General features: G+C 41.0%; 2 protein-coding genes across 2 annotated transcripts in view; one reads left to right on the top strand and one right to left on the bottom strand.

The window, feature by feature from the left end:
• Positions 1 to 15,662, bottom strand: part of LAMA3 (laminin subunit alpha 3) — a 122,857-nt gene extending 107,195 nt beyond the window's left edge. Inside the window, exons 1-2 of the mRNA XM_055705748.1 lie at positions 15,417 to 15,662; positions 10,031 to 10,183 (exon numbers count right to left, since the gene is read on the bottom strand). Coding sequence (XP_055561723.1) covers positions 10,031 to 10,183; positions 15,417 to 15,662 — 399 coding nt within the window. The remainder of the gene's footprint in view (positions 1 to 10,030; positions 10,184 to 15,416) is intronic.
• Positions 15,663 to 15,918: 256 nt separating this feature from the next.
• ANKRD29 (ankyrin repeat domain 29) overlaps positions 15,919 to 27,604 on the top strand; it is a 51,246-nt gene continuing 39,560 nt past the window's right edge. The window contains exons 1-3 of the mRNA XM_027797725.2: positions 15,919 to 16,012; positions 18,545 to 18,639; positions 25,633 to 25,931. The gene's annotated coding sequence lies outside the window, so the exon portion shown is untranslated. The remainder of the gene's footprint in view (positions 16,013 to 18,544; positions 18,640 to 25,632; positions 25,932 to 27,604) is intronic.

The following is a 27,604-nucleotide window of genomic DNA, read 5'->3' on the forward strand; positions in this document are numbered from 1 at the left end:
CCCAAGGCCAAGAGTCCCATCTGGCTTCTTTAGGTGCTCATTATGTGTCACAGCAATAGACCACAGAGACAGAAAGCTCCCAAACACTACAGCAAAAAAAGGATTTGACAAGAAAGGAAATCTTACTGTAAGCCTCTTGGGATAGCCCATAGTCATAAAAATCAGATAGTAAAATTACCTCCACACAAAAGACTGAACACAGATTGATTCTAAGGGTCATTTAGAGTTTAAACAACCACAACATGGATATAAACTGGCAATAAAAGTGATCCAATACTGAAGTACAGTCAATATTCAAGTGAACCTGCACTAGAATTTCCCACTCAACAACTTCAACCCAGAATCATCTGCTTGCAAGATATTCTCACTTTGATGGGGATGGCAGTGAGTTACAGTCCCCGCTCTGTCAAGTAACTGCTGCCAGAGCCCTCACATCAAATACACCCACGTAGTTTATCTTTGCCCAAACATCACAAATGCTGTAACACTGAAGCTAATACTTTGCACAGGTTATTAGACTCCAAACCACAAGTGCATACAAGCTCCCAACCACAAACTGGGAACTGCAACTGTTGCCATGACTGGCCCATTCAGCTGCCAGCTGGGGCCACCAAGAGCCAGATTCAAATGGTGAACAACACAGTGGAGCAGATACCTAGAAATATTTGTCCCTAACCAGTACTGCACATGCCTATCCCATGGCTACATGCACATTGCAATCATACACCTACAAGCAGCCTCAATCTTCACACATCCATTTCAGATATCAAAAATATTCACATAAGAAAGTAAACCCTTCTCACAGAGAAACTGGAGGAGTTCAGGCACTTCATGGAGCATGCTCTCATGATAATACCTCACATCCCAGAAGAAAAAAAATGAAGCTTTTTCATCGGGCATTCATTTAGTGCAGTATGTACAACTACCCAGGGCAACTGCTTGTTCTATACACACCAAGTCATCGCTGCAGCAAGTGTCGTTGTACCTTAAAACATATTTCAGAAACTGTTGATTTGCTGAATGTTGGTTACCTAGGTCAGCGGAGAAAAAATTGGGGAAAAAAACTCCTTTCATGTTAGTGTTGGAATTTATCCTGCTCGCTTAACACAGCACAACAACCACCAACTTCACCTCCTGTGATACTAAATTAGGTATCTAAATAGCCAGACAGTATCTACATGTGGAAACTGACTAACTAGACAACAGTATCAAGCAAAGTAGTGGCAGCCATTCTGTTGACAGAACCATGACAGAACCCACAACTATGCACAATGACTGCACAGGTGGAGTAATGCCTTTAAATTACTAACGGAAAGTCTTTACACTGATTGTCAGAAATAGGTGAATATTTTGGGGACTGGGGCAAGAGTTGCCCTTACTGAGTTTCTGATACTCTTTGCCTAAGTAACTCCCGCTACTTGACTGGCAAGTTTCAGAGTAGGGATATTGGCCATACAGGTGTTCCATGTCATCCGGTATGGCCATTCAGTGCAAAGACTGGTATCCTCCCAGGAAAGCACAACAGTTCTGAAATTCCTAAAAAAATAGTGCTTCATGTCCTTGCTTTTGGCCAGCTGAATCTCTCAAGGGGTATTGTCCTGTTCAGGTTTGCACTGGGCAGGCAATAGCCTGTGTTTTAGGGCCTTTGGGAGTCCCATCCTTACTTGCATGTTAACAAGCGTGGATAACACTGTGTGTTGGCTGATACAGAGTTAATCAAGCCAAACTGTTTAGAAAGCTCAAGAGAAAACAAAAGAAGCATATAGAAAAGGCCTTGCCTTCTCCAGGGCACCACTGCTTGTAGTCACGTTGTGGAATCATTACAATGACTTATATCTACTCCCCAAAAAAGCAGATGACACCTGCTTCAGCTTGTCATACAGTTATTATATTCTTTTACTCAGATGCTACTCAAAGTGCTGACACAGCCAGTCTCGTCTCATCTATCGCAACAGGTGATACCTTCTCATAAGTGTGAGCAAAATAGTAGCAGTGAATTCCATTTCCACAGTGCTGAAGAAATATGAGACAAGCTCACTTACACACCAGTGTCACCCTGGACTATAACCTTTCATAAGCATCTAAAGAAAAAAGTGGCCAAAATGAGAGCACACCATAGTAACACAGCTGAATCAGCATGTGGCACCCATCAAACACCTGTATGCCACGTTGGCTATGCAGCTGTGGAATTTGTTTAAGCCTATGACTACTCAATGCACGTGAAGCTGAAGTACTGTCCAATATGTGTATTATATCAGGAACTCTGCAAGTCTGCCAACGCTTAAAGAACTGTCTCCCCAGCACCACACATTGCATGCTTCCACTCAAACCACAAAATGGAAGAAAAAAATGCATGGCAACTTTGAACTACTGCTGCATATGAAAAGCTTCAATTCACATGCAGCTCTCCTTACATCTCGTAGTTTGAAATACTTCTCAGGTTTGTACAGTCACATTCAGAAAGGGGAAAGGGATAGGTCTTGATAAAAATAAATTAGTGTTAGTTAATAACAATACCTCACCAAAACTTAGTCACTAATCCTATCATCTATTCATCTGTTCTGTTTCTGGCTTCATTTGGGTGCCAATGATTTATTTGGTTTTGACCTGGATCAAGGATGCTGAATACCACCTGAAAATCCAGATTTCCACTATGACTGAATACTGACCAGGCTGATGAACCATCTGTCTCCAGATCTGATGAGGGAACAACAGAAGAAAAATAATCCTTGGCTTCGCAAATAAATCTGAACTAAAGATAAAAGAGTAACCTTGCTGACATAAGACCTAGAAAAGCAATCATTAAAAGCAATTTTAATCACATCTTCTAAGCTGGCATTTGACTAATTTAAATCTTGATCCCATTGCATTGACAGAAGTAAGACCTAGCCTGAAAAAAAGGCATAATAAACTCAAAGCAGTGTTTTTCTTCTTCAGTTTTGAAAAAAAAGGGAGTTTCTTCATTTTTGGAAAAAAATATTTATTTGGCTGCTTTTAAGTCAAGTTCCTTTCATTAAAAAAAATATTTCAAAAGGAGTGTTAAAAATGTAAGTAAGCATTAAAAATAACTGTTCTTTTGGTGCAATTCTATAATAGTAAAAAAAAAAATCAATAAAAAAATCTTAAATATGGCTTAATCAAGATTCTGACCATTCCCTTACATGAATAAAGAAATAAGTTTACAAGTAGAAACAGCATTTTGTTTCCAGCAATTAAACCAATCCACTCTGGAAATGCAGACGTGAAAGAGGATGTACTCCTGTAAATGTCCTCACCCCATACCCTGCTGCAATCTAGCAGCATGGATCAAACCTGATGGATTGTCAACAGCTGGAATTTAACCAGTTTCTTATTGACGTGACTTTTTCCTGTTCACTCAAGCTTGTTCAGATTTGAAATATTCTTGTAAGAAGTGGCCTGGAAGATTCACAAAAAATAAGATAAAGATTTTTAAAATCATCCAGCAGAATCAGCAAATTGTCTTTCTCATCTAAAAATGGAAACTGTAATACAGAGCTAGAAATTACCAATATTACACTACAAAGACAGAAACATTTCTATAGAAGCCCTTACAGGCGAATTTAAGATTGTATTAACAGAATTCATTTAAATTGATTGAGAATCACATTGTACCATTATTGATGATGATACAATATTCATGATATCTAATGGCCCGCACACTACTTATTTTAACCCAACAGAAAGAAAACTTCCTATGACCCATTGCATCCTCATGAGAAATCTAAAAATTGCAATAAGACTACTTTAAAATATTTTCTATATTTTCTCCTTAGAAGTTTAAGCAATTTTTATATGGAGGAATTTACAAGATTTCTTTGAATCCTAAAATACATAAGCAAAAAGAAGAAAGTTAGATATGCATATACAGAAGTATAACATATTTTGCTGCATTCCTACCACCATAAATTCAAAACTGAATACTAAAACACTGAAATGACAATTAAGTGCTGCGCATAAACCAGGACAACAGAAAAACACACACTGTTGCAAACAACCACCATGCTGTGTGCTACCCTTGTAGGTACGAAAGGATTGTTCTCCCTTTTTTGCTCCTGAAGAATAAAAAGTCCCGGAGTGTGGCAATAACAAGAACACAACTAAAGTCAGGCAGACTATCTATCCGAGGCATTCTATAGATCTCTATAGATGTGTTCAAAAAGGTACCACAAGAATCCTCCTTCATGTAATCTGAATTGCAGAAGTACAGACAACAGCTGTTTCCAGCATTGTACTTGCAGATATATCTGCACCATCAAAAATTCCCTCCACATATGACAGTTCTTCTAGGCTTCTGACATTTTCTTGAATAATGACACTGTGGCAAGGCACTGTACATTACGCAGAAGACAGTGAAGTCTCTGCACTGAAGGACCTCTGCAAAGGTTGCCCAGCATTAGCAGACATGCAAACTTTCTCTACTTGATTAACATGTTAGCAAAGAAAGTGAGAAAGAGGCAGAAATCTGATGACCATTCAGTACATAAACTAAAATTCTCAGATGTGGGTTGAAGCAAAGGGATTGAAGGAAGTGTGAACTGAGCTTGGCACCAGCTCCAGAACACACCTTAATGCAATGGATTGCACAGTGTTGGCATGTGCGTGCCCATTAGCTTCTTAATGTCATGAAGCCTTAAGGTCTTGAGCATTGTTTTTTATCAAAGACTAAACCATAAAAGTAACAATCTATTTCAATGAAATAAAAATCCCATGTACTTTGGTTAAAATTAAAGGCTTTGATTTATTGAGGTCGCAAAGAAGTCAGCACCCTCTTTCTTCAATAGCATCTCAGCAGGACCTGAGGCAGCCTTGCAGATCCAAAGACTTAAAACACTCCTAACAGTATTTTGCAGATGAAACTGTAATATTAAAAAATGCCAACCAGAGAGAGCTGATCCAGCCTTTCTGGCATTTGCCAATTACTCTTCTGGGTACCTGGAAAAGTAGCTATAGCAGAGGTACAGGGGAAAATCCCATGTGGGTAGTATCTGAGAACACTGCATGTATTCCATCCAGTTTAACTGCGTACAGGTATACACAGCAACACTAACAACGCATCAACAGTGACGGGAGAGGCTCCCACTGCACAGCGTGCCAGAGTCATTCCTTGCATGCCAGCTTCACAGACTGCAGTGCAGAAGCCAGGAATAAGCACAGGACTTCCAACATCGTTCAGTTAGTACCATACAAGTTAAATGAACAAAGGATATGAATACAACTACCTACTGATGCTAAAAACTGTATTTAGTTAAGTCAGTGCCTGTGAATATGCCTCATTGACACATCTGGAGGCGTTCAGTCTTTTCTCTATCAGTCAATGGGCAGGACCAGAAGGGAGATGCTCTCCACACTTCACAGGCAGTATTCTGGAAGGAAGGTAGTCCATTATCAAGATTCAATCAGTCCTTGATTTTATTTTTTTTTTTTTAAAGCTGAAGGCAAATACATCAATGATTGTCAGTTATTATCCTAAAATTTCTCATGCAGCCACTTTTCCACTGGGATTTGGACAAAGACCAGCTCAGTGCTCATAATTATCTCTTACATATGGCCTATTTCTTCACAGAACACTGAAGCTATTCATATGGGAAAAAGTTTGTACGATTCAGACCTCAGCTGCCCAAGAGAGAGATGTCCCCTTATGAGCGTTGCAGCCCGAAGGAAAAAGAACACAGCAGTACTGTCAGCGCTGGAAGGAAACACAAGGAAGTGCAAAGGGTTGGAGGCTATCAGCAGAGATTCTGCTTTTACTATACCGAGTGCAAAGTGAGGTGTTTAGGAGAACATATCGAAAAATGAAAGTAATGTGCAGGAACGAGCATGGGAAGGAAGGTGGAAAAGGCATAAGCACAGACATTGGAAGGAAGCAAGATCGATGAGTGGGCACAAAGACCTTCCTAAAAGGATGCAGAAGAAGAACCAGAGAAAGACAGAGCCAGCAAAGCAAAGGAGAGTAAGACTTGCAAGGTTTTTTCTGTATATTTTGAGGAAAATACCAAATTAACATCAAAAACACATTTTAAAGCAAATGACGCAAACATCAGAAAAAATGCTAAGCCATTCAAAAGGTCTTTAATTAAAACTTTTACTTTTAATTAAAGCTTTAATACATTGACTACATCTTAAAGAATAATGTATGAGCATGAAAGGATGTATTTAAAATATTTCCTTGACAAAGGCTAGCAGCTCAGCTCAGAAAGAGCTGCTCGTGGTGTGACTGAGAAATAAATGGAGTGTGATTACCTGGTAACAACTTCTAGAAACTCCTATAAGGCAGCTGCTACTTGATCAGCTGAAGTTGTGTTAATCTAGAGTTCACAAGTAGATTCACCTTACTGTGGTATGAGCCAAAAATCAACTGACTTCTTTTTTTTTTGGTGGCATGATTTGTGGTGTGATCCCAAATCAAGTTTCCTGCAAAAACTGAAATACTCAGAACCAGAGTTCTCTAATACAAAGTAACGCAAGATTGTGCTGTTAGGATCCCCTTTTTTGGGTACTGCAGGGACAATGTTGTACCTTCCCCAGGCCTAAAAGACCCTGTTCTCCACAGTGTGAAGCCAAGCAGGGGTTGGGGCTGCTGCGGGGGCAGAGCTGTGCAGGGGTTCCAGGGGAAAGGCTGTCTCACTGCTGGAGGCAGTTCTGCAGGAGTGCAGAAGCTCTACGCGTGGTTCTTGTGCCCTAATTCGTAGGGCTTCTCAGTGTTATTATTGAGATTATGCAATTCCACCCCAGAGCTGGGTCTAATTTCAAGGTCATTGGTAATATAAAGTCTTCAGTAGTCAAGCACAATGAATGCAATGACTAGTCTTGGAAGCCCAGTTCAATGCAGCTTATGATAAATCTCCCATCACCTTGATAGTATCTCCCTACGGGAGAAGGGCCTACAGGATAATTTAACTTTTTCTGTAAAATATAAAGTAACTGTAACTTCAGACACATTTTAAGAAATTATGTCAATCTTTTGTAAGTTAAGAACAAATGTTTTTCGTAATAATTAGCCAAAACTGGTTAATGTTCTCAACAACAATGTTGTTTGTAAAGCTATGGACATAGAGGACTGCTACCAAATAAAAAAAATTAATCCCATAAGCAATACCTACCATATAAAAGCAATTCAGAAGACCTACCAAACTGTGAGGCTTTTTTACAGAATATTTACATGCTTTAATTGGCAGATAACATAAAAGCATAAAGTCATCCACAGGCCATACCACTTATCTTAAATTTATGGTTGTTTCCCTCCCTCCCTAACAAAATTACTAATTTGGACATTACATTCCACTGTGTGCCTTTAGTTTACAACAGTGACTAATAGTATCACTACATAAAAACTACTCAACATTTTAGTGCACAAGACTTCACTGAGCCTCAGTGTTTCAGCACTATATTATTGCCATAAAAACACAGTTTAAAAAAAAAATCATGTGTAACTAAAAGCAACAATAAAATTTGTTGACTATGCTTTTTTACGTACAACAGTTAGACATTTCTTTTTCATATCACACTATCCTTAACCTTCATCTCCTTTTGAAGACAGAGTTCAGGAAAATACCTGGGGGAGTATTACTGTAATATCTGCTGAGCATTTAGCAAGCCAAAGATGAGGGCACACCTGCTAAAATTAGGCAATCTAAAGAGTCAGGGGAAGGGCAATGAACTTCAGACAGACATTCTGGATTCAGAAGTTTAAAATATGTTGAAAACCACGCTGGGAAAATCAGGACCAATTAAAGGAATAAATGAGACTTCATTTGATCCAAGTATTTTAAACAAGTTAGGAATAGCCACAGTATGTTAACAGGATGGAGAGACTGCCTCAGGGATCAACATTATAATTATTATTCAGAAGGACTGTGATTGATTAGAAATGTAACTATAGTACAGAAAGTCAGAAAGAGAAGTAAAGCAGGGCTTTTGCTTTAAGGTTTTTTGCTTTTTCTCATATTACAAATACAGCAAAAAGAGCTTTTTTTCTAGCAGAAAGACTTAACATCCTGAAAGGATTCTGACATCAAAATCACCCCTAGCCTTATGAAAGAGAAGCAGCAGCAGGTGCGTGTTCTGTTCCAACTCTGTGGCAGTGTGCACTCAAACTTCCACCATGGTGCAACTATTCAATTAAGTATTGTCATCAGACCATGGCAAAAGGCTCCACTGGGACTCCGTCCTCAGTCGTAAAGATATAATCGCAGGAACACTGTAAATTAAAAGCTTTTGACATTGCACTGAGTTCTGCTTCCTCTAATTGTGAATATTTGATGACCAACTTACAACTCATCCATTGCTTCCCTGCACACTTATGTACCTTACTCTTTGTCGTGTTTTGCACATGCAAAAACATTCTATATTTTGTTTGCAGAAAAAGATGCCTTGTGTCAAAATAAAGGACAACTACTCAGTGAGAAAAACTACATCCCTACTATGTTTTCAGTATTATAGCCTGTAGTTCTGCAAGGTATTTAGGTACACATCTAACTTCAAGAACATTTATTTTTCCTTAAAAACCAAAACCTTCATTTCAGCTCACTGGAGGGAGAATTGCACTCTGAAAACTTCTGTCTCTGTCAACTGCTGAGAAAGTCTGCATAACTAACACACGCTAAGCTCTTAATTTTTAGGACACTGAAATAAGGTAAGGTGCATTGGGGTCTCAGTGTTTACCTGTTTCCTTGAGCAGGCACAGTAACTGTCATAGTATTTAATTTTCTTCTTCATTATTAGTATCATGAATCTGGGGTGTGAGAGTACTACGCAAAATGTCAAAAGTGAATCTCAAGCTCAAATAAATCCTGAGATTAAGGTTTAACTAGCTGAATGCAGATCTGAGATAATGTTCATGAAGTAAAAAATAATAATAAAAAAAATAATCACATTAATCTCACTAAACCCTCAACCATCCACCAACTAAAATGATTCCTTCCTGATCACAAGACCTGAAGTCATTTTGACCTTTTGTCTTGGGATTCCCTGAGAGAGTCCAGAGTCGCTTTCCAACTGGTACCAAAGTAAACACTGAAAGAAGATATCCTCAAAATGAGCGCCATTCCAGTCATGTGAGGGACAGGAGCATTAAAAGCGCACATAACAGAAGATGTAAAATAATTTGCACCTGAATCCCCAATAAAATGGCAGATAAGCCTCAAAAGAAACATTTTTCCTTTGTCATTCCTCCTCTTACTGTCCACTAAATTGAATGCCTATTCAGAAAATCCTGTGCTATTTAAATCAGTCAAAAAACAGTTACCACTGTCCAAAATATATATGCATATGTATATTTTGCAGCCCCCAACATATATTTATAGTCACATATTTACAGCTGGTGTGAACTTGCAGAGCGTAACTAATTTCACTGGATCAGTGCCCAATTACAGCAGCTGAGAATCCATCCCTATGACTTAAATACAGATACAGAGGCTGTACTGTCAGCTATTTGCCCATCGCCTGTAGAGGAAATATGGGTGTTCATGTTACTGTCATATTACTAATTCATATTACGCTGGTTTTGCTGTCCCTTCCCTTTTAGACCATGTCATCAGTATCTTTCTGTCTATCTTTAAGATCTTGCTGGATGATAGAGAAACCAGAAGGACCCCTAAGGCAAAAGCAGACTCCAAACATTATTCTCAAAACGTGTGTGTGGTAAGAGATCATGAAATCTCTATCTCTCCCTGTGGCCACAGAAAAGGATAATATGAAATGGAAGCTAGAGCCCCAGTTTCAACTGAGCGGTCCCCCCTGTAACCTCACGTTAACGAGTTAGTGTCTGTACAAGAAAGCACAGGCATTAAATCTGTGTGACGCCAATGGCAAGAACCCACATCATCAAAATTCCTGAAGGAAAACAACAACTTTAATGAAGTTAACTTTGTAAAAAGTACAGGACATAAACCAGACAAGCTGTGACGCTGGAAGTTAAAATCATCTGTTCAAACACCTCTCTCAACTGCAAAGCCTGCAAAAAATAAATGCAAGAAATTATCAAATCTCATTCAATAGCTCATGCACTTACCTGTCCCAGCTCTAAAGTAACATTGACCTCGTTGTACTTCAAGCCCATAGAAAGAGGAGGACTTTGCCACCAGCGCTCTGTGCCATCAATTGCATTGGTTACCGGGTGAGCTTTACTGGGATCAGCAGCATTGCAATAATCACAAAACTGTCCCTGAAACACAATATATTAAAAAGGCAGTCTCAGCTGAAATCTTAACAGCATGTTACCTGAGATTCTGAACTAGAGTGCTGATCAAAAATTGGGTTTAATTTTGTTTCTCTCCTTATATAGTGTAATTTTTAATGTATATTATTCCCCTGGTGATTAAATTACACACTTATACCCTGAAACACACTAAATTTGTTACAAATCAAAATTTCAGAAACCTCCTTAAGGAAACTGCAGTAAGTCAGTCTTTCTTTATTAATGAATGTATTGATACTTTGGTGAAATTACCTATATTGTGTCTGCAGGAAATTAATGAAACAAAGATTCTTAAAACTGAATTAAGATCAACAAACAAATAATCCTCAATTCTCCTAAAAGACTGTGAAATATCCACATATGCACATAGCCTGGTATTAATAAAACCATTAAAAATACTCTGTTACTTGCCTTTATGCTTGGTGTTACAATTTTAAAATACTGCTTTCATTTTTTTCCTGCTATTACAATACATGGTGAATCGGAGACTTCTGAACAATATGTACTCATGGAAAATGCAGTGGATTCTACAGACTGTTCCCTCTAGGTTTCCCTTTAAAGAATCCCATTGTATTTTCATTTGCAGAAGTTACCACCCAATTCCTAGTCCACAACTAAAGCCACACTCTGGAGATGCCCCGATAATCTCTCTTTAATAGTTTCTAAAGCTCTCTGTACTCTTCTGTACAATAATGATGCATAAACTTTAGGAAACTTAATTGTGTCTTAACTTGGCATCTTGGCTTGCCCCAAAAGCAGCATTACTATCTTCAAGAAACTGCATTTTTACAGTCCACTAATATTAGTGTTGAAGCATTGTCATTAGTTATTAAGGGACCTTTATAGTGTCCCTTTCACTTCTTACCCAGTCACCGGGTGGTGATGATCAACGAAAATGCTAAACTGTGCCAGGCTTAGATCTTTGTAGAACCCCAGCAGAAACATGCCATTTTCATTGAATAACCCCCCTTAATGGTTATATTGTTTGTCACTGCTGCCAGACTAACCAGTGTAAAGTAACTGGAGCAATCATACTTGTCCACTTTTAACAGAGGAATAACATTAGGACTCTCCCATTCTTGCTGGGTGCAATCTTGCAAGCTTGGTGAATTTAAGATGTTTATCTCTAGCAGAATTTGTTTAACATCTGCTATAGTTACTAATGGACTGGAAACTACTCCATCATTCTCATGTGATACAAATACACCATCTTGTGTCCTTCAAATACAAAACATAGATGTTCACTGAATATTTCTGCATCAGTAGAAATTATTTCAGTATCTGCATGTAGCGATGGCTCCATCCTCACCCTGCTTTTCTAGAAAGACCAGAATATGATGTTCTTTCCAGAAGACATGGCTACCATTAGCTGTTCTGATTCAGCACTGAAGGTGTCAATCTGGCTGAGGGTTAACTCTTAAGAATGCAAAGAACTGTTTAGAGACTTACTAAATCATCACATACATAGGCTGGTTAACTACATCTGGGATCATGTTATAACATGATTCTCCTCCAGCTCTCTTAGAGAAGATGGTTTGGCTGATTTTTGTACAAACTACAATATGCCAGGACACTAACTAAGTTCAGATACGGTTTTCTGCAGCAGCCACATCAGCCTATGCTAGCTACAGGCAACATTGCCAGTTTCTGCAGTGACAACAAAGCACATTGTGTCACTATCTCCAAAATCAATACACTGAAAATTCAATCCATGCACCAGCAACTGCAGTTACCACCGCATCAGAACATCTTTCCTGACAAATGCATACTTGGAGTTCTGACATAAATATGTTACAACAGTACATATGTGTAACTATTCCCCAAATAGTTTTATGATGTGCATGAAACATGGTCTTTAGATCTAAATTCATGTCAACAATGATCAGACTGGAAATACAGAGTTGCTGCTATAGCATTTCCAGCTCCGATCTGGAAACAGCCTCAAAGAAAAGCTGCAGCAGCAGAACTGAGTATTAAACGTGTTACATTTACACACACCTATGCGATTTCAGTGTAACAGAGTACTTGATCTGAACTCAAGATACCATATTTTTCCTTCTTGAGCACGTAATTCAAAGAATTTCATTGCAACATCTGGAGTTTCAGTTAAAGTACATTCCAGCAACCCTGCCAACAAGGCAGCAAAACAAAAAATGAAAGAAAATAAATTATTGGACAGAGCAGCCTTCCCAGTTTCCCACTGGCAGTATCTCAGGCACACCACGCTCAGCCTTTCTGCTACAGGATACATCTCCATTCCAGCAGACTTGGCCTCGGAGACTTGATTTTGGCTGCAGTTCATCAGGCAGGCAGGTGTGCATTTGCTGGTGACCTTGTTACCCTCCTTTCCTCTGGTTCTCCTGAGTGAAGGAGAAAACTGAACTACGCGAATAAGTTCGCTGAAATACACCAGTGTGGACTGGAGACACTCAGGGATGAAAATGTCTCACCTGTAAGTTATAGGAATGACAACAATGAAGGATTTGTTTGCTTTTTAACACCTAGCAGTTCTGCGCCCACTGGCAGAGCAGGGCAGGTATACTGTTAAAATTTAGTTCACACCTGCACATCACTAAGAGCAGATTGGCAGACAAAATGAAGCACACCATTTATCTACCAGTCGCTGAAATATTTTATGCTGCCATGCATCTCTTCACTCAATACTGTTCTTACTAAGTCATTGCCCCACTTGCCAGTGTGTTAAATAAGGGAAACATACAGCTTTCCACAGTGTATGTCCAGCATTGCCTTAAGAGCTGCAGTTGAGCCACCCACGAAGGAACTGCCCCACCCATCACCTTGCAGAAGAACTTTAAACAACCTCCAAATGCTCCTTCTGGATTTGCCAGGTACTACAAGCTTCATTGAAAGACACATCACCAAATGACAAGCTGAAAAAGAGAGGCCAATGACAAAGCAGTGGAAATGAAACGGGTGCTGCTTTCCTCTCTTTGCCTTATTTTCAGTGCTTGGGGTAGCACTGGCAACAGAGCTGTCTGTTCCTTTTGTCAGACAGAATGACGATCACCCTCCGCACCTTCTTTCCAGTTTCCCTAATTCATAGAGCAATAGCTGCAATCCAGCCTTGTAGAGACCCCAAAAGTGAGAGTCTTGAGTGCATGGCATTTCTTTAACTTGAACTGGCCTGACAAGGTGGCTATTACACCTATCACTTTACATAAAAGCTGCACAACCTTCCCTCACACTCTTAAGAAACAACATGTGAATACTTACGCTGATTTTAAATCATTCCATGTAAGTTCAGCTTCTGCAAGAATTTAACGCACTTCTCTCCAATCTTCCACGAAAGGAGAGATTCTGTTATTTATAGTGTCTTTGAATTTGTGAGGTGGAGTAGCTTGATAACATGTACATTGTGCTGCTATCGCATTTTCTGTGGTGGGATTTCCCTGGACTTTTGAAAGGCTTTTCAACTCTTCTTGAAACACAACAGCTACTGGTAAACCACAGAAGTATTCATGTTATGTATCTCAACGGGGCTTTGTTAAAACTGGAGAGAGACGCTGCTGTATCTGTGCTTACACAAATGCTATAAAAGGCACAACACGCTTCCTTGTGCCAGGGCTGAGCTATCAGTAGTCCTTCTCGGAACTCAAATCAGGCATGAACCACAACTGCCCTCTGACCTAGGACCTGTGAGGCAAATATTTAACAAGAGGAATACCCCCTGCGTGACTCAGTCTTCCTATTAGTAAAACTGTCCGTTACTCTGCCTGTAAGCATCTCCAAAGCACTTCGAGATTTTTATGACAGAGGGCACTGCACAAATGTAAGGTAAACTGAAACTTCATGGGGAGGCATGGCAGAGAGAAGTTCAGAGCAAAGCACGCTGCTGGCTGTGGCTGCCTAATGAACTGTGAGGGCAGGCTGCGTGATGCTGCAGGCTCACTTCTGGCTCATGACAAGGAGTATGCGGTACCTTCTCAGACCTCTTTCCCTCTCTTGAACATCTGTCCCCATTACAAAATGGTAAGAAAAACCTCTCTTATCCATTGCAATCTCTTCTGAACCCAGATATTAAGAGTTATGCCACCATTAAAACATACAAACATCTCATAAGACTTTGAAACTCTAACCCTTCCTCCAAGAGGCTAAAAACTTACTTGCCTTCCTTCTGTACTGCCTGAAGTCAGGAAGCAGACTGCAAGCTTTTGAAATCCCTTTCAAATTGCAGCTTCATTCTGGCTCTCTTCTCCTCCCACCAAGAGAGAATACAAATGAAATAACTTTGGAAGGTCTGAGGCTTTAGGAAAGTCCCCCCCTTTGACGAAGTTCTGATCAAACAGATACTGAACACCCACTGCAGTACATCACAGAGCTCGGTGCATCTGTTACTCCTTCCATACCCTCTAATGGGCATGTTTATACAAGTTTCTACCAAAGGAAAAAAAAATAATATATTTCCATTAACCCTTTGCCAGGAGTTTTATCTTTTGCGCCAGTCACGAGAAAGACGACAGTAAAACGTGTGAAATCATCTCACACCACGCTAAGAAAGAACATCACCCTCGCTGCCCTGCGTGCTCGGGCTCCCTGTCAGAGCCCCAAGGCACCTCTGCATCCCTCTCACGAGCAACGCACAGCACGGACGCCGAGCCCCACGTTTAGTGCCTGTAAAACACCTCAAAGCCGCCCGACTACGGCCGGACCCCGCTTCTCCCGCCGCCCCGGAGCGATGCCCGCTGTCAGCGAGCGGTTACCGGCGCAGCCCCCCGCCCTCGCCCGCGGCTCACGGCTTTACTTGGCAGCAGCACCGCGCAGCGCACCGCGGGCCGAGCGCCGAGGCCACGAAGCACCGCCCGGCTGCTCCCCGAGCCGCCGCCGGGACGAGCGGCCCCCGCACCCCCGGGAGCAGCGTGGGCACCGGCGGGGGCCGAGGCGAGGCCGCCGCTGCGAGCGCCTCCAGAAGGTGCCGGACACCTGCGGGCAGGTGAAGCGCGGGCAGCCTCAGCCCGGCCCGGCCCAGCGCCGCCCCGCGCCGGCTCCCTCAGCGGCTGCGGCAACGCCCAGCAGGAGAAAACGCCACGGCGCACCCCGCGGTGCCGCCAGCACCCCCGGAGGGGCCGGGACGCCCCCGGAGGACACGCCGACGCCCCCCGCCGCGCCGCAGCGCCAGGAGCAGGGTGCGAGGCGAAGGGCGCCCCGGCGCCGCGACCCCTGTCCGGCCCCGGCCGGTTACCTGGATGGCGCGCCCCAGGGGGGCGGCGGCCGGCCCCCCCACCAGCTTGCAGTACAGCTCCGGCCGCCCGCCGCCGCCCGCCGCCTCCCCGCAGGTGGCCGTCGCCCAGATGCTGGCCGCTGCGGCCAGGTTGAAGTACGGCGGGTGCAGGCTGAGCCCCGTCCCACGGGAGCCGGGGGTCTCCGGCTGCGCGGCGCAGAGGGCCAGGAGGACCCAGAGGAGCGGGGAGCCCGGCGGCGCAGCCATCCTGCGCCGGGCTCTGCCCTCGCCGCCCCCGGGGCGGCCCTATAGCTGCGGTGGGCGGGCGGCCCGGGCGGGCAGGCGGCGGGAGGAGGCGGGGGGCTGCCCGCGCGCTGCCGCGGGGCGGGGCCAGGGCAGACCCGGAGCGGGGCGCCGTGCGGAGCGGGCCGCGCCCCCCGGGCGTGCGGGGTGCGGGGAGCGGGACGGGACGCGGGAGGGGGGGGCCGCCCCCCTTGTGCGCGCCTTCCAGGTAACTGATGTCTGATGCTGCCCTTCCTCGGCAGGTGCGCGGGTTCGTACTTTGAACAAGCCTCAGGGCATCGTGAGCCGCGACCTGTCACGTCACACACGGGCAGGTAAGTCAAGGTTTCCCAGCTTTCTCCTCCAGCAGGGGTATCTGCACGCCAGGTAAACCCCGCTGCTGCCTGCAGGTCTTTGGGATGACACCCCGCGCAAATGCGCTGCAGCGGTCGCTGCTCCTCTTGCGATTTTCAGTGCTCTGGGCTGCTGGAAACCAGGCAGCCCAGGCCACCCCCTGCAATGCACAGCCAGTGTTCTTGGCTCCTGGTGAGGTGGGTGTTCCTGCTCATCCAGGGCAGACAATGAAGCTCCTGTCTTTTTGAAGGGATTTGGCACGGGCTTTGGATAACACAGAAGCATGTCACCTGTATCAGGAGTTGCACTGCTTAAGGGCATTGCTATCGTAGGTTTCATACTCGTTCACATTTCTACCACCACACGCTCTCACACATCGTGTTCAGTCCTCTTGATAAAATCTGCGGGATTCAGACTCAAAAATGTGGTTAGATACACAGACCTATAATATTTTAAGAGTGATTCATGTTAGCAGCAAAGTACTTCATAACTTTATGAGGGCTTTGCTACACAGCACTAGCAAGGGAGATCCCTGGTGTACTGTTTCAGGAAGTGCCAGCCACAAGCTATTGATTCTGTCTACAAGAAAATATTGGCATCCTTGGGTTTGTGCCACTGTGGATTTAGCACACCATCAAGACATATCTGTGGGAGACAATTTTTGAGTCCTCCATAATAAAAGTTGGCTGTCATAAATGTAGCATGCTGCAAATTCAAATATATCAGATTTGGCTTTTATATCCATAAATGCTTTCAGTTTCTAGAGCAACTTAAAAATACTCTCCTTTTCCAACAGTGACATTGTGGAAAGGACATTATCTTATTGCATGTGTCCATCGTGTCCCTTCCTACAATAGCTTCTACTTCGTAAAAACTGTGAGAGGTTTGAATAAAAGCAAGCAACACCATCTTCAAATGTTCCATTAAACAAAATGCCACACTATCAGATAGGATATCCACTGGTCTTTTTCAACCTATTTCTTGAAAACCTGTTAAATCCTAAGTATATCCTGGATTATATAACTTTTTACCAATGGATATCTGGAAGTATCTAACATAAGTGGCCTTTAAGTCCAGGTCAAGCAAGCTCTTACAAAGGCCTGACATCCATTAAATTGCCATCCTTGTCCTCTTTATTGTTAGAGGAATTAAATCATATTGAATAAAAGCTGAGCAGAGCATGTTCCTGGTAGAAAAGAAATGCTTGGGTAAGGGAAATTCATTATAAAGCACAATATTAAGAGGAACTGATGAAGATTACTATTATGAAGATTATAAAATCATGCACAATCTCTTTCAGAGTAGTCAGAGTATCTCCAGGCTGGACATTCATTTAGCAAGCTCTGAAAGATGTTTCTCCTGTACATATCCAACAAGCCGTGAAAGATTTTCTCCTCTTCAACCAGAAAGAAACTTACTGTCTTGCACAACGTTTGGGGAAATTAGTTTACTCCAGTTATCCTGTACATTCCTACAAATTGGACTCAGGATGGTGGGATTGTCAATTTTACTGCCAAGACATCTTTTGCTGTGAGTGCTTCAAATGCAAAAGAAATAACCTTTAGTTGGTTTAGATACACATCTTGCGCTCCCTTGCCTCTGCATGTGTGGGTATTGTAAGCAGCACTTCTGTGTTTTGAGTTTTGAACTCTTCTTCTGCACCTCTGTCCCTGGTCTCCACAATAAGCACTTGGGAAGGGTTTTCTGAGAAGCGTGAGCCTAGGAGAATAAGCAGAACATAAACCAGGTTATTCAAATACATTTGATGAAGCTTTAAAAAAATCACAGAATGTACTGTGAAAGTATAGAAAATAAGTGCCTAAACTAAGAATTTGAGATGGAGAGCTAAATCCTGTGTCTACTAGAATCTGCTCCAAATTTTCTTTGACTGCTCTTGTGTAGAGTAATAGCTGACAATTTTTTCTGGCTTAGTTTTATGGATAGTTCAGGTAAGGAATCCAGCCTCAGTAGATCCTTTGCGATCTCACTTTAAAGAAAAGATTCTTGTGAGCTATTTGGTAGGTTGCACAGCAAAAAGTGTACCCCTTGCTCACAAACACATGTCCTTCCTCAAACAAAAGTATCAGTGAATATGCTGGGAAGTATCACATGAGAAAATATGGCTTATATGAGCAAGAATCTAACACTTCAGTAAAATAATGACATGTTCTTGGATCTGGTTTCCTAAAAGTTAAAAACAGGGATGAAACTTTGCAAAGATTAAGAAAATTAGCCTATCAGGTAAAAAAAAGAGAGGAAGAAATTCTTCTGTTCCCCCCCCTCAAAGGTGTGAGAAATTTTTTCTTGAATGCAAATCTCCAAACTGTACCCTTTTTTTAATCTATTTTAGGCCAAATCCAAAGCCAGCAGACACCCACAGAAAAGTACTTACTTCACTGAGCTTCAGCTCACCCTATCTAATGTAGAACTCCATCCTGTAAAAAGGTCAGTATCAATAATTCATGGGATAATACTTCATCTTACCCTCATGTCATCTTTTGTTGTAATTACAGGTTCCGGAAACACAGATAAGAATTTATTAGCTGGCAGCTCTTAGCAATCAGCATTTGCACGACAGTGACCCTCTGCAGAAAACACTCTTCTCCAGGTAACCGACCCTTTTTTCCACCCAGTAAATCCTCTCCTTTTTTCCTTCAGCCTTTATAAGGTTTGCTTTCCATGTTTCTTGCTTGAGCACTTTAGTGAATAAATGCAGGTAACTGAAAGTGTTTCTGGATATGTATTATTTTAACATAAACATTATGTTACATTAGTAGGCATTTACACTACTGTGGTTACAGATCATTCTTGTGTTTGCACTTTCTGGTTTGAAAGATGTTAATTTAAGAATGGATTTAAAATTTCAGGTCGAGAATGTTTGCTTCAAAATAGCCTTGCTGATATCATTTCTCTGTTTTGTTATCTTACTGATATGTGCGGTATTGCACATCTCATCTCATCTCATCTCATCCTGCCATTTCATAACATGTTTAGGACTTGGTATATCCACTTCACCAACCAGAAACCTGCAGTGAAAATGAGAACATGAAAAAATAGTCTCAGTAATACTAGTGGTAATATTTAGATCCTACTTAATATAATTTACCAAAGGAAGGGGAAAGTGGCACCAAGCACCCCAGAACTTAAGAGCAGCAAAACTAGCACGTATGAGGACTTGTGAACTGCACCACATGAGCTGCACAGCAGGTAGGAACAAAACCTATGATTCCTGTGCAGGCACCACATTCACCTTTCCACATTGCCATACCAGGTGATGGGGGAGTTTGCTCTTTCTTTGAAAACCAGTATGCTAGCAGGTATCTAGAAAGTCTCTCAGGTTAGATAGATCTGAGTCTCTACTTGGTGATCATTAAAGATTAAATTGACCATCTTGCCCTCCCATAAAAGTTCCATATCTGGCATTTATGTTGGAGCCAATCCTAAAGATTTAGTGTGTGGAAGAGTCTTTCTGCAAAGTACTGGAACTCACCTTCAAAACTGTGATCAGTTAGGCACATCTGTAGCTTAGAGCGTTACTACTCAACCAGAACATTTCAAGCTCAGCTTAGGCTCCGTGTTTTTATCAAGGAAATAAGGCATTTATCATCTCCTGTCATAAATGCTGATCCATGATTGTTATTCAGTTTGTGTCTATAAGTAAACTTTCATTAGTTTTACTAACAGATCTTTGCAGTACACCTAGACTAAAATAAGGCTACTCACACATGCTCTGGTTTAACGGCAAAATGCTGCAGTGTACATTTATGTGCTGGCAGGCCCTATGTCTTCACTGTATTTCATCAAGAAGGATGCATTGTTAAGATCATTTTGGTCTGCTCTTCTGATGACAATATCTTCTGCATCTTGCAGAGTTTCTTGTACCACAGTATTTCAGGACCCTACCACATCACTTTTTGCAAAAGAGAAATTATCCTCTTTATAGTTGAAATAGAGGCACACAGAAGCTAAGACCAAGGTCTAAAATGCAGTTCTGCCAGCAGAAACAGTTTAGATGCCTACAGCGCTTAGTGTAATCCAGAACTCAATTATCCAGAACTGCACTTTTGTCTTGTCCTTTTGTTGATTTCTTTTCTCTTGTTTCTTTCTGGATGTACACCCTAGGATGATGCCATCCTTCTTCACAGGCCATCTATTTCTGAATGTCCTTGTACTGTGCCTGCTAGATCTTATTATCCATACAATTGGAGCCTCTCTTATTCTCTGTCCTACCATCTCACAGGATTCAGGTATCTGAGTTGATGCTCTTCCAGCTTTTTCATGATTGGTTGTCTCCATAATGTTGCAGTACTATGCAACTGTGCTTGTTGCATAGTGGTTTAGTAGTTACCATTTTACTTAGCATCCCTCTACAGCCTAATATCAAGTCTGTCTTTTCTTCAGTCAGCCACGAACCTCATATACCAAGATTTTCCCGCACATTCTGCTTCCTGAGTTTATTCTTCTAATAAAAATTATTCTTATAATAAAAAACCACTATGAATTCTCTCACCTTCCAAGGGCTCTCAAAATATTTATGCAACATCTGTAGCCACATTCTCGTCATAGCTCAACCCTGAACCAATACACTCTTGTATAGGCTTAAAATAGTGCCATCTAATTTGGCTGGTTTCTCACGGTATTTCTCATCACAAGATCATTTCACTCACGAGAGTGAAGCATCTCGTTTTTGGCTGACTCAAACGGCCATCTTCTAAAGTAGCTCTTGATTGTCCTAGATACTTCATGTTTGTCTTTGCTGCGTAACATAATAAGAAAAGTTAATGAAAGACTTTTCCTTAACCCGCTGCATCAGGCCAGTCATTACATTTAAAAAAAAAAAAAAAGTAAATAAATAAATAGTAATAATAAAAATGTTTTGACTAGAGATAGGCTAAGTTGTGATCCTTGATGTAAGAGGGGACTTGCTCACTGAACTGCCTCACAGTACTGCTGTGCTCCTCTAGTGCCTGATGTCTGAATGCATACCTTTGGCAGACTGCACAACTAGTAACAAATTTCATTAGAGGCTTTTCCATGTCCATGACATGTTAGATGCAATTTTTTTAGATTTTTAGGTCTCTCTCGAAATGTTCTAGCTACAAACATCTTACTAGTGAGTACTCGTGACTTGATGGGATTGTGGACAAAAAAATTAAAAATGCCTGGGTGGCTGATGCAGGACTTAGCTTTATATTGCTGAGAAGCACGAATCCAAAAGAGGAGGAAAGGTGAATATTTGGTAGTTTGCAACACTTTCCCCATTTGGGAGGAGGCAAATTGCATTTTCAAGGCAAAAACATGAGTCCTCATCAGTGTGTAGAAGCCATGCCAGTCCCTCTCAGTCTTGATCTTTGTATGTTTACTCACGAGTGTCCTAGGGGCTAAGGAAACCCTGGAAGTGAGACACAACTTCTTTGGCATCCAGTTCCAAAGAATAAGTCAAGAGGAACACTCTGGGGAATGCAGCTAAAGCTACAGCTAACTTAAGATTCCCTAGGCAAGTTACACTTGACTTTTCTCCACTATATTGACTATAGAGCCTGATGTATCTTTTTGTTTGGGGATTTTTTACTTGAATAAACTTCCTAATAGGTAACATTAAAATCCACCCACTTTATTGTTTTGCTTCTTAATGGATTTCCTTTTTATTCTTGGTTTTCTGTACTTTTTTATAGAGTCACTCATGGACTTAAAGTTCAAAAAGAAGAAAACAAGTCTTGGTCATATAATGCCTGATTATTTGTGAAGAGGCATGTGCTCCCTTTGGTCAGTACCCAATGACTTGTTGGTCAAACATCTGGGGAAAAATAAAATGTCTACTCACTATACTCTTTTTCACATCCTGTTTTTTTTATTTGCTGACATCAGTGACATCAGTGCTATTACTGCTACTTTGTCCGTCATAACGGGGGAAAGCAGATATAAACAGACTCACTGCCACAGCACACCGAGCAGCTTCTCATGGAAACCACTTATTTGTAAACTGCTCTTAACAGATTTTGAAACTGTTAGTTACATTAGATTGACATCTGAATTTCATAGTTTTCTCTGTAAGCGTTTTCTATGATCTGATCTGTATTAATAAGGCAGTACTTTTTCTGGGATCTGTTTTCAGCAAGGTTTTTGTATTTTTAGGCAGTGTTGCTGTCACAGATTTAGACACTGCCTCAGATTTACTTCAACCTCAGCTCTAGCCTGACCATAGTCTCATCAAGTTCTTAAGTTTTAAATAGAATGCTACATTTAAATGTGGTAGGAAGCCAGACCTTCAGCAGTGTAAACTGAGGAGACTCCAGTGTTAAATTGGTTTATTCCAGCTTCGGATCAGGTGACAAATGTGACTTAAGATTTAAAGCAGTTGCAGTTCAAGAACATTAAGATTTACTTGGTTTTGGTTTTGGAAGTTGGAAAAGATAGTAAACTTAAACAAATCCCTCGTGAAAGTTCACAAAATTTATTGGAGAATACCTTTGCTATGCTATTTTAAGCACAATTATAGATTTCCCTAACACAGGTATAATACACTATCAAAATTCTCTATGGAAGAGAGATTTATAATTCTAAGTTGTAACTCTTACAAAGACTTTGTTGTTGTTGTTAATAACAATTGGTTTCAGCCATGTTAATTATCAGACACTTTGTTCGGAGATGTGATAGTGCTAGCTTCTTAGTGCTGCTATAATATTATTTTGTCGTTTGGGTATTTTATCATACAGTTGTACCCCTATGTTCTTTAGCCAAGTTTGTTCTTTTCAGTGAGGGGACTGATCTTCTGACCAGCAAGGCATAAGACAGAGAAATTGAACTGACTGACCTGTAGCCAGTAACTCAAATTTTGTACCTGGCAACGTAAGTAGTTTCCGTCTTGCATGTACAGAGATGACTCTTATCAAACTTGCTTATGTCCTATCATCCTTACCCTAAGCCCAAGGTCTGAGGTCCTTTCTTTTGAGGACCTCCACTCTCTACAAGTGAGGATGAAAACAGTCTACTAGATGAGTTTTACTGAGCAGGGTAAGCTCCTCGGGAGACATCTCAGAGTGTCTGGACCCTGGAGGTTATGCTCTTCAATGGCTTCTGTTGTCCTCTGGCAAGGCTTTTGGGACAGACAATAAATAACCAAATCCATATGGTTCTGCTGTTCAGAATGTCTTGCAGGAATGAGATGGTGCGAATCTTAAGCTTATGTGCTAAAGACAGAACAGTTTTGTGGTTCTTGTGCAGCACTAATGAGGTGTGTCCCCTTTAATGAATCTGTTTACTTAGGCTTAGGAAGATAACTAGAATTTGGCCCGTTTTCTTATATTGAGGTTTTTTTCTCTTTGTTAGTGAACATATGCAAAACTTCCACTTACAAGAATAGGAGTCAATTGTATACTGTGGGAAAAAAATAGCAAACCCTAGATCAGGGGTCCTCAAACTACGGCCCACGGGCCGGATACGGCCCCCCAGGGTCCTCAATCCGGCCCCCGGTATTTACAGACACACACACACACACCCCGCCGGGGGTTGGGGGGGAAACCAAGCAGCCGCAGATGGCTGCCTGCCACTGCATCCGCGCGCCGGCCCCCTGGTTAAAAAGTTTGAGAACCCCTGCCCTAGATAATAAGTCGGTTTTCCTACCCGTAGTAGCATATGGGATAGATCATGCATGTTCTTAGGCTCACATCATCTCCCATAGTAGAGTTATATACAATAATCTACAAGCAGTGCCCAGAAAAAATGGCCACGATATGATTCCATTTCAATATGCCTTTATATTTCAAGAGCTTCACTGCCCATCAACTTTAGATTCTCCATGGACTCAAACAGCCGTTTTCATTATCTGCACCAGCATCAGCCAGTAGTTACTTGCCATTCATAGAATCAGAAAACATGCAAACCTGAAGCACCTGAATGCAGGTTCACTGGCTGCTCTCTGGCTGAGTAGATGGAAAATGGGTAAACAGTTAACTTCAGGCTGAGTCATAAAATCAATATATATAGATGATAAGCAGGGAAAGGAAATGACAGATGAAGAAAACAGATTCACAATCTGCACATGCTGTCTTGAAGTAATAAAACTTCAGGAGACCAAAATTCCAAGACTGAGAGGGGAAGGATGAAAAATTTTAAAGGCTGATGTACCTGTACGGATGCTAACACAGAGATGTTTAAGTTCAGCAGTAAAAGGCATTTACACTGAAGTAAAGATGGCGTGGTGGTGCTTACACTGGACTGGAAATTAGTCTTAGATGGTAGCTGTAGTCCTTTCATTGACTTCCTTGACACATCACTTAGTCTCTGTGGCTAAAAGCGTTAATTTGCTGGGAACAAATGGGAAAGAGGAAACAGGAGAGCAAATTCGTTGAAACACTCAAATGACAATTTGCAGAAATTACACTGTATTACTTATCCAAGTACAATGCTAATGTCTCTCTGATTCCTGGGTCACTAGCCCAGGCGTCAGTTCAAAGGTCCATGTGAAGGACGTTAATAACACTTGCAGGGTCCCTAGCAGCTAGGTGTCCTTACACCAGCTTATACCAGCAAATCTGGTGTGAAATTTCCTATCGTGGGAGGCCTCAGCAAAAGAAACATGGAGTGAAAAGAGAGATTCAAGGTAACAGCTCCCTAGAAGGATGAATCCATACAGTTATGAACGCGCTGTGTAGACTATTTCTATTATTAAATGAACTTCTTCTTTTTGAGGTCCAATTTTGTAAATCCTCCGTTCTGTTTTTAAAAGGTTTATGGGATACAAAAATATTTGGTACAGTTTTTCTAAGAAGTCTGCAGGATTTGTTTCTAAAGTAATTTTTACTGTTCCCCTTATTATCATATTAAGATATTTCTAAGAATACCTCACAAAATACAGGGTAACTCAAAGTACATTCTTTATACAGTATCTAGTAGTTTTGGTAAATTATCTAGTAGTTTTAGTAACATAGGCTTGTATTTTTTAAAATATTATAAAAAGAAGGAACAGGCCATGTAGCTGGTTATGCTACAGTTTAGCAAGGGAAAGATAAATGTAAATGATAGGCCAGATGGAAAATCTTTTAGTTTATATACTGCTTTATTGAAGTTATTGCTGATGATTTAAATACATTTTCTTGAACAAGAAAAAATTAAATTAACTAACAGTGCATGATCATAACAATTTATTTGCAGGACATTTATCATTTCTTTCTTTTTTTGGAAATAATTAGATTAATTATGATCTTATATGTCAGAAGCTAAGTTTTAGTTAAATTGTTCTAAAATTTCAGTATTTCACAAATTTCACCAGTACAGTCATAATGCAAACTTCAAGACTTCTCAGTCTAGTAAAAGGATCAACTTCAGGTAATGCAAAAAATACAATGTATTTTAGAAAGCTAATAACATGCTGGAAATACCCCATCTTTTCAGCATTAACTGGAAGGGTACTTGCTACAATATTCCTGTTGTTTACATTATTTAAACTCGGGCATTTCTTAAATGACTGCTCTGCTTCTTTCATAATGAAATAAATGCATAAAAACAAACTGTTTAAAGATATACTGACTTGCTATAACTCTGGAAAAGACAGACCAACCATTCATTTCTTCCACTCTTTAAAACATCGTTCTCTGCACAGGCACTCGTCAGAGCCTGAACTCAGTATGAACCCTTGAAGCTTCAGCCCCAAGCTCCATCACCTGCATGAAAGGAATGGATAGCGTGGGCCAGCCATTGGGAGGAACTTCTTTTTGCCAGCACTTCACAGACTTACTTTCTGGATTGCTAAATCTGTTCTCAGCTATTATATGGAAGTTGTTTAAGGACAGCAATGAAGGCAGAGCAGTCAAGTGTCATAGGAAAAGCTCTCATGGGAAGCTCTGCCTTTGAACGGATCTGATGAAAGGTGGTCAGAATGGATTGCTGTTTCCCACAGAGGTTTGTGTTACACAGCTTGAAGCAGCTGGAACTCAAATTATTATTAAGCAAAGCAGATCTCTGCTGCAACTCTTGCAGCAAGGTAGAAGTAGCACACTTCTTTTCCAAGGGCAGTGCTGTTTAAGGGATAGGAACTTCTAGCTGTTTCACCTTTCCCATGAAGTACTGGGAATGAAATGTATGTCTTGTGCTAGGTGCACAAGAGACCTTGCACTGCCTGGTTATGGAGATAATGATGGATGTTAGCAGAGCAGCTGTAATGTGAATTTGTGGTTTCTTTACAGTATACAACTTTCTTAAGGGTACACAGCATAGTCATTTGTTTCTCTGACACAAAAAAAAGCACTCTAGTTAAGAAGCCTGAAGTATACTTAGTGGAAGTAGCATGTAGAGAGCACTGTACAACTAGTGCTTTGGCTTTGGGACTGAATTAGTAGTAAAATTCCAACATATTACATGGAATATAGGCAGATGATATTTTTCAGAGGTTTATGTTTCAACCAAATAAAGAATCTAGTCCCGATCCTTCTATGAGCTTGCTATGTGATCTTGGAAAAAATTGTTCAATTTCCTTTACCTAGGCATTACCACCTGTATAACAGAGATACCAGTATGACTTAAAAAATCAAATAAAATAATTAAGATCCTAACACAAAAAGTGCAATATACAAGTTGAAGACTGTAGTGTTCCTGGTAATGCAAAATTGACGGTCACTCAATTAATAGCTTAATTTTCTCTGAATTTTGCAATATTCCATTGCCAAATTAAAATAGGTTCTACAACAAAGAAATCAACACATCTAGGTCGAAGTCCTTAAAGAGTCACACATAAGTGCTCCCCAGAGCCTGAAACAGGTCTCATAAAAGAGGGTGCAAATATACTGGAAAGACATCACAGCACAAATTAACATGATGCAAACCTATGAATTAATCCTAGGAGTTGTCACTGTATGGTAGGACTTTTTGATTTCAGCGTCTCAAGTGTCAGATCTTCCTGGAGTAATGTTATTGAAATCTTTGTCTGTAGCGTGCTAGAAAGAATAACATTTTGGCTTAAAATGAACAGCATCCTTTTTGTTCATAAATAGATGAAGTTAGGGGACTACATACCACCTCAGCAGCAAAGACTGCATGGCACCTAGTGTGTGTGAGTGCCTATGCATTTTCACAGTGACACATTGATGGATGTGTACTGGCATTTTCATGATTTAAGAGTCCTTGTACACACAAGAGAATGCTGGAAGTAAAACATCAGTTCGCCAAACTAATTTAGAAACACCTCTCTGATCTGTCACCATTCCTCCTTTTGAAAGTAATTATCTAAAAATATGTTAAAAGACAGTTGGAATAACAATAATAGATGGGACTCAAATTAATATTCACCTCATAATGTCCTAGAATTTTGCAAACCAGGGTTAGCTAATTACATAAATTACAATCCACCTGAGACACATGGCAGGTTTTATCCGCTTGTTCAAGTGTTTCAGATGACATGAGCAGTGCTATTCTCATTTAAAGAAGAAACCCCATATATTCAACCTTAAATGCCTGTGAAGGAGCCAAAGGGCATTTAAAGTTGCAACCAAGAAGCAGCTGAGGATTCCCTTTGGGCATAGGAATACTCCCAGGTGGTATAGCATGCTGGATTAGGAATGGTTAATACAGGGCATGGG

Source organism: Falco cherrug, chromosome 3 (genome assembly GCF_023634085.1).
Source record: "Falco cherrug isolate bFalChe1 chromosome 3, bFalChe1.pri, whole genome shotgun sequence".
Classification (NCBI taxonomy): Eukaryota; Metazoa; Chordata; class Aves; order Falconiformes; family Falconidae; genus Falco; species Falco cherrug.